Raw genomic sequence first — 7707 nt, 5'->3', positions numbered from 1 at the left:
TGGCGTACACTCATGTTAAATAAAAATGAAACATTACCAAGATCTATTGCCTCTGCCAGACATGCAAAAGCCCTCATCTACAGCAGTATCGTGACTGTCTTCTTCAGGCAGCTCAGTGTACACCAAAAACGGATGATCTGATTATCGAGAATCACAGTCGGAACAATGGAAATGCACAAAGATGCGGGCCTCCACAGAAGAGGAAATTCCTGACCCGAGTGACGGCCCAGCCAATACTACACGGACATGCCGTGGGGTGGCCCGTCTCCAGGCCGATCATCTCAAAAGTCGCTTTCAGAGAGTCTTCCGCATTCTTCGAGGTCAAAACGTGGGGGTTTAGCTACCAAGCATGACTCCAGGGATACGGATCGACTAAAAGAGAAGTCGATCACGTCTCGGTTAGGTCTCAGATTCAAGGTCCAGTTTTCGGACAGGACATGGAGGTTTGCAAAACGATGCTTGGCGCGGATAGCCCGGCAAAAGATAACTTCTTTGTGGAAACTCCCACTCATCTGTGAACAAACGGCTCTCGTCGGGCCATGATTTTTCGTATGTGGGATCGATGGCATGACAGCTTCCCATAAGGACAAGGTGCGGCTGAGAAAGGTTGGGGTAATGCAAATTCACTAGTGGAGACCCCGTTCAGCTGCTTGATCCGTGGGGTGATGATGGACCCTTGGGGTGCACGTTCACGTTAGCATCATCCCACTGAGAGCTTTTCCAGAATCTGTATGGGACAAGGTTAAGCTCGCATCGGCTATGATTGAGTTAGGTGTGCTAGTGAGGGTTGGGTGGGACGAGCTAGTTAGCTGATCTTATCTGATCATAATTATCTGATCATTAGATCAAACGCTGGCAGCGCACTGGTCACATCGTCAGACGAACTGCTGTGGCTTGAACACTGGGCCCTGGTTTCTTGGCCCGAAATGGCAATTCGCCAATATGTGGCGTCTCAACATGGTCGAGACAGCAAGATGTTGCTCAGAGGTGTGGTGTTGGGTAGACAAAGGAGGAAGTTCAAATCTATATAAACCAGTCGACTACTACCTCTGTTTCTGTTCTTCACCTCGATCACAGAGTCCATCAATCAACACACCTTCAGCCTCAGCCTCAGCTTCCGCTTTCAGCTCCAACTTTCAACCCCACCAACCATCAACATGAAGACCGTCGCCGTTGCCGTCGCTGCCCTGGCCCTCCAGGTTGTCGCCCACGAGTCTCTCGACAAGGCCGACTACTTCCCCGAGTGCTCTCTCGACTGTCTCACCGAGGCCATCGAGAAGAGTGTTGAGTGCAAGGAGACTGACTCCATCTGCCTCTGCGACCACGAGAACTACGAGGCCATCTACGAGTACACCATGGACTGTGTGATTGACGCCTGCGGCGAAGACGTCGCCATCGGTAAAATTCACTTCAGCCATCCACTACCTACTTGATACTAACCCACTCCAGACGAGGTCCTCCCCGCCGCTGAGCCCTACTGCTCTGACGCCACCTCCCTGTACTCCGCCACTGCCACTTCTCCCCCTCCCTTCCCACACTCACTCTCATGATGAGGAGGAAGAGGAGGAGGAAGAGGACCACACCCACGAGCACTCCCACGATACCACCGCCGCCGAGTCTGCCGCCGAGACTACTGCCGCTGCCGCCACCACCAAGGAGACTGCCGAGTCCGAGGCCGCTGAGACCACCGAGGCTCCTTCCACCGCTGCCGAGACTGCCGCCGCCACCACCTCTTCTATCGAAGCCGTTTCCACTGGCGCCGCTGGCCAGCTTGGCTCCATGGGCGCTGCTGCCATGCTCGCCATGGGTGCCCTTGCCGCCTTCTAAGTGGCTCTCGAGTATTCCATACATGTCTGGCCGGGGGAATATGTGGTAGCTGTTGCATAGGATTCATTTCATAGACTGGGTGGTATATAGCAGCTGCTGCATTGGACTTCACTTCAATAGCTTATAGTTAGAAAGAAGTGGGAGGGACGAGGGACTTTCTTTTGACTATAATCCTTAATACATTATCTTTGGTTGTTAATTTGGCTCTCCTGTAATCTCCACGATGCCCTGCCTCGAGCGTATTAGTCGCTCTACCAACAAAAATATCTCTTTCAATAGAAATACGTAGCATGAGGCTTTTCTTCTTCTTAGCATCTTCTTGACTTGATCTTCTTGATCATGGACTTGAGTCCCGTGGGGTGAAAATAGACTTTGTCGTTGGACTCCTCCGAAGGAAGGCACGCATGCAGGAGCCACGTGCTGCCCGCTTGAATGGGAAATTCCCCAAAAACGGCAAGCTTCTGTTATGACGACCATCTATGAAGAGTGGAAGTGCATGAACAGTTGAAAGTCGGATTATCTCATTAAAGCTCGGGGCGTCATTGCGTTAGTGGGATTGATACAACACAAGACCGCGGCTACTAGGACGCACAACCCCAGAATGGCTGGCACGCATTAAGCCAACGGCTTCGCAGTCTTGCGAATATGAACTGGCTGAATCTACATGACCTCACCCTTATGGGAACGAATTATGAGTCAATCGCTAGGAGACAGCGCGAAGAGGTGCCCAGGTGGACTCCCCAGTCGCAGCCTGCTACCAGCTGGGTAAGGTATAACAGCCCTAACTCTCTTCAGCAAATTCTCCGTGACTCTTTGACGCTGACCGGCTAACAAACCCCTGGGGCTTGGTGCCAGCGTCAAGGCTCCTGTCGAGGGCCTGTTGGGGCTGGGCGATAACCTTGGAGGGATTGGTAACCACTGTTCAATGCCCTGATAAAGAATGACGGTGTTTTCCGCCGCCAAGTTACATCCCTGTCGCCTCGTGATATGCCGATCCTTTATCAACTAAACACAGTCAAGTCTGGCTGTTGCGGCGCAGTCGATGACCAAGGAAAGCGCATGACGTCACAGCCCAACAGAAGCAAATCAGGCATCGCCACTTCACCTCGCAAGGGTTCATGCTCGCTTTAACCAAGGCGACCCCTGACTCTTTGAAACAGAGCGTTGGCAGAATGACATGTTTCAACCTTGTTTTCTGGACGGAGATCAGAATTGACAGTACTTGAAATACGGCTGCCGCATCGCGATCCCTTGAGTTGCTCGTCAGATATTATTACCTTGATCCAAAATGCGCCGACTCTCTACTTTCTATTTGTTCCATTTCTTAGGTCTCGCCAATTGTATTGACCTGACCTCTAAACGTGGATTGGCCTTCCATGGCGACAAACACGAGTCCGATAACGAGCTGCTGCTGTCAAATAACTCGGAGATAGCATGGTACTACACCTGGTCCCTCTGGCCATCAGATGAGATTGGCAAATCTCTTCCTTTTGTGCCCTTGATTCACAGCCTCGACGATGCATCAGACTCCGAGCTCAAGTCCCGCCTCAACAAACTTCCAGACTCTTCAACACATCTCCTCAGCTTCAACGAACCTGATGGAGAGACGGATACGGGTGGCAGCTCAATATCAGCCAAGGATGCTGCCCGTTCCTACATGTCCAACATTGCTCCATTAAGAAACTCAGCAAATTCTCGACAGTGGAATATAAGCCACCCGAGTGTTACTGGTTCTCCACGAGGCCTTGAATGGCTCAGAGACTTCAACGAATCCTGTTACGACATTGACGACGATGGCTGCCCGACAGATTTTGTGGCGGTACACTGGTATGGCGATGCACCAGGGCTCGACAACTGGCTTCAGACCTTGCGGGAATTTTACAACGAGACTGCCCCGAAAGCCAAGTTCTGGATTACCGAACTGGCCTTGCCAAAAGAAGATGAGGAAACGACCCTGTCTATGATGAGCGAAAGCTTGCGGAAGCTCGACAGTCTCGAATACGTGCAAGCGTATGCTTGGTTTGGAGCATTCCGTTCAGATGAAGCAAACGAGTGGACTGGTGACAGTGTTTCCCTCTTTGATGATGACGGAGGTCTGACAAAGCTCGGCGTGGAGTATCTTGGTGGCAAGAGCAAAGGTTTTGAAGAAGGCATGTCGGGAGGCCTTCGACAAGCGCCCACGAGTAGTCTTGTTCTGGCTGGATTGATGATAGCGGCGTTCCTTATCTGGTGATTCCCTTAGAATTAGATAATGTTACGGGCTGTGCCTGTATAGATAGATTTACGATATGAAACAATGACGATGCATCTTAAGTGCCTAATTCTTATTTACGTCCATGTGTTTTCGGGCCGAGTCGAGGTTGATGCGCGTTCAAGTGTCAAAACAGCTTTGACCTTCTAATAGCACGGCTTTTATTGATCTAATGTTTAATCGAAGGCCCAGTTCCTTCCAGAAAGATAAATACATCCCGTTCTCGTGATCCGTCCAGAGCTCATTACGGCTCGATCTTCCCTCCATTGAGAGCGGCCGCAATGAAGTCGTAGCCGATGTCAAAGTTGATCCCATCTGGGTTCGTAAAGTTTTCCGCCGAGTCTTATCATGCGGTTAGTACAAGTAACAGAGATTTCGGAGAATCTCAAGAATGGACAATACTCACACCACTCGTCGTTGGCTTCAGGATGAGGGCCTACAAGGGCAACCCAACCCTTGCCATAGCGAGTCACGGATGCCGCTACGTCGCCGTTTTGCGAATACCTCGCCAAAACTCTTCCTGAGCCGTCGGCACGTAACTTGCTCTCGTCTAATCCAGTAATGACTGCACCTTCTTGAAAGTACATCCACCTCTTCTTTTCCGTCTTGCCAGAGACGAAAGTCCAGTCAACCTCAATGACCGTATCCTTGCTGGAAGTCACCTGGGCATTGTCCTGAGAGGTCTCAGCATCGGTATTAGAGTCCCGAGGCAAGAGACCAAATCCGGGTGAATCACCAGCCAGGTAAGCACCGAAACAGAAACCGAGATAGTATCCTCCAGATGATACAAAGTTTTGGAGAGGTTTCTTGTACTTTTTCAGGCTTGGCCATGACTCTTCAAGATCTGTGTATTCTTGTATTAGCTGAGAACAAACAATTTGAGAGAAGACTAACCATCACCCCCGCCAGGATGGGCATAAACCTGGACGCCTTTCAAGGTATGCTCGTTAATGTCAATGTCCTCTGTAGGGCCAGCAAATGAGACTTGGAACTTTAATGGGGAAGACTCCAGTAGCTCAGCGACAGCCTCAGGGCAGCCTTCACACGAGGCCGGCCCACGGTAAACCAGAGCTTTTGGGGGAGTTGTGCATGCTGTCGCTCCAGCAACAGCTGAAGCCATAGCTAACGTCGTGGTTCGCATTGTTGATCAGATTGATGAGGAGATTGATGAAGAGAATGTTGGGACGAGGAGAAATCGGTCGAGTGGAGATGGAACACTTAGAGAAGAAAGAAGAGGGTTGAAAGAGCACTTAAATAAGTAAAAGTATTATCAAGTCAGACAATAGTTATGTCCATGAGACAGTGCACGCTGGCTAGATTGATCTACGATACAGCCAATCAATGCCCTCTCTTTCCAGACTACGACAGAGCCAACCAGTGCTAAGCTTACAGTGTCTCTTCAACCTCATAGCGGCTAACGCTCCGCATTTTCTCCACTGTTAGCGCGCTATCAGAAAGTGCAGATAGTTTAGCGGCGCTCTGTTTGAATCCTCTGCCGAGAGGAACACTAACAATAATCTACAATCTTATTCAGTGGCGGGATTCATGCAAGAAATGACTCTATGTCTACGAGAAACCCAATCAGTCTCTCTTCATCTAGTCTATTCTACAACCAGGTCAACAAATTCCACTCTCGATTCCTTCGCGGCAGTGCCGAAAGCGCCGATGACAGGCCCAACAAAGTCATGTCCAGTCATATCCAGACTGTCGATCTGGGCGAGCTCCTCCTTGACCCCATCAGCAGAGCACCAAAATGATAATTGGTCCTCAGTGTAAGATATCCCGAATACCACCTTGGCGGAAGCGGCGGCTAACAATGACTTGACGCTCCTGGCCAAGCGGCGATCAATCGACCTAGCCTTGTTCTTGATCTCCCAAACAATATCTCCATTCTGCACATCTAGAAAGATTCGAGTAAAGCGTAGCTCATCCTTGTAATAACAGAGACCAGCTTTTAGGGTATTCTCAAGTGCTGACGTATCCGGGACGTTGAGGGTCACTGAGGCAGTACCATCCAAAAGCCTCTGACGTTTTCCAACAAACGACACCGGCTCGCCAGCCTGGCTCAATGGGGCCTTGCTGGTGATTAGCGTGATCTTTGAGCCATCGTATTTGTAATTCTCTTCAACGGGGTTCCGGATGTGCATGAGGTCCACCTCAGGAGTCAGAGATGAGCCACTGGGCTTCAAAGGCCAAGCCGGTGCAGGCTGTTTACCGCCCTTGATGGGCACATCCAGTTTGGCAAAGTCAATGGTAGGGAATTCTCCTTCAGGCCATTGGGCCGTAGTGATGACGGTTTCGCGACCCATAATGAAGCGGCCCTCCTTTGTCTTTCTGACACCCAAGCAGATAAAGTACCACTGGCCTGAAGGGTCTTGGAAAAGATCTCCATGTCCAGTGTACTGGATGTATCCATTGGGTTCAGTCTTTCTCATGACTGGGTTACTTGGGTTGACCTCAAAAGGACCCCAAATGCTCTTTGACCTTGCCATGATGGTATGGTGATCAGCGAAGCATCCTCCCTCTGCTATCAGAAGATAGTACCATCCATCTTTCTTATACATATGGGGCCCTTCAGGAAAGACTTTGGTGATGCCCTCCCAAAGGAGCTTCTCTTCTGATAGCCTCTTGCCCGTCTTGAGATCAATCTCAAACTGTCGAATCTTGGTCTCTGGAGCAGGAGCTGCAGAACCGATCAGGTATGCTCGGTCGTCGTCGTCCCAGAAGATACTCGTATCGATTCCGAAGAAGTCGTAAAAGATGGGATCACTCCATTTGTTCGCCCAGATATCATCGGTGGTGAGGATAAAGTTCTGAAACTCGTTTTCGAGGGATGGGAGTTCTTTTTTGTGGATGACGTTGGTACAGACGATGTAGAATGTGCCCTTGTGATATCGGATCGAGGGAGCGTAAAGGCCGCCCTGGGCTGACATGAGCTCTTCAGCGCCATCGGTGCCATAAAGCTTGGTATAAGATTGCTGCAGACTCAGCTGACCAGCGCGGTTGATTGCGTTTCCTACTACAGTCAGTTGGGTCTTCATTCAAGACATCAGACTCACCGATATGGGTCCACGTCACCAAGTCCTTGGAGGCGTAGATGGGCAGGCCAGGGAACATATGAAAAGTCGAGTTGACGAGGAAATAGGTCCCATCAACAAAGACGACCGACGGGTCAGGGGCGAACCCTGGAATGATTGGGTTTGCATGGACGCGTTCCATGGCTGAGAAGAAGTGTGGTGGCGGAATCCCCTGGTCGGCTAGTGCAGTACTTGTCCTTTATATGTGATTCTAACGTGTGTGGCTTCCTCCACGTCATCATCTGATTCAAAAAAACATGAGAGAAAATCCCAAAAGGGAAACTTGAGGCTTATTGTCGGGAAGATATTCGAGTCCAAGATGGCGAAAGAGAACGGCTAATCTTGTTCAGCTGATGATGTGCCCGGCTATTCCTATGAATCTCCAGCTGTGAGGGGAGATTCCCAAAATAGGAAAGTTCAGGCTTTTTGACGCGCCAAGACTCAATTCTCCGCGGAGAATAAGAGGCAGCTGGTCGAGACCAATCCTTGTCGTGGAGCACAGCTTCCAGCCGAGGAACTCACACGGTAGACCCGACTGCCCCAGAAACGAAC

The 7707-nt window shown here is 50.3% G+C and overlaps 4 protein-coding genes across 4 annotated transcripts; 2 read left to right on the top strand and 2 right to left on the bottom strand.

Annotated features, from left to right (window-relative positions):
• Positions 1-1157: 1157 nt before the first annotated feature.
• MRS44_014983 (uncharacterized protein) lies at positions 1158-1827 on the top strand (the record flags this gene model as incomplete). The annotated part of the gene is made up of 2 exons (XM_065618619.1): positions 1158-1364; positions 1450-1827. The coding sequence occupies 2 exons, from the start codon at positions 1158-1160 to the stop codon at positions 1825-1827; spliced, it is 585 nt and encodes a 194-aa protein (XP_065474691.1).
• A 1288-nt stretch (positions 1828-3115) lies between these two features.
• On the top strand, positions 3116-4060 carry MRS44_014982 (uncharacterized protein; the record flags this gene model as incomplete). The annotated part of the gene is made up of 1 exon (XM_046277271.2): positions 3116-4060. The coding sequence occupies one exon, from the start codon at positions 3116-3118 to the stop codon at positions 4058-4060; it is 945 nt and encodes a 314-aa protein (XP_046128078.2).
• A 262-nt stretch (positions 4061-4322) lies between these two features.
• On the bottom strand, positions 4323-5219 carry MRS44_014981 (uncharacterized protein; the record flags this gene model as incomplete). The annotated part of the gene is made up of 3 exons (XM_046277270.2): positions 4323-4420; positions 4485-4922; positions 4973-5219. 3 exons carry the CDS (start codon positions 5217-5219, stop codon positions 4323-4325), a joined length of 783 nt encoding a protein of 260 aa, XP_046128077.2.
• Positions 5220-5679: 460 nt separating this feature from the next.
• MRS44_014980 (uncharacterized protein) lies at positions 5680-7297 on the bottom strand (the record flags this gene model as incomplete). The annotated part of the gene is made up of 2 exons (XM_065618618.1): positions 5680-7094; positions 7138-7297. The coding sequence occupies 2 exons, from the start codon at positions 7295-7297 to the stop codon at positions 5680-5682; spliced, it is 1575 nt and encodes a 524-aa protein (XP_065474690.1).
• Between the last annotated feature and the right edge of the window lie 410 nt (positions 7298-7707).

This window comes from Fusarium solani, assembly GCF_023522795.1.
Source record: "Fusarium solani strain SB1 chromosome Unknown bctg00000010, whole genome shotgun sequence".
Taxonomy (NCBI): Eukaryota; Fungi; Ascomycota; class Sordariomycetes; order Hypocreales; family Nectriaceae; genus Fusarium; species Fusarium solani.
The sequence above is the reverse complement of the archived record's forward strand: the minus strand, read 5'-3'. Positions and strand labels throughout refer to the sequence as shown.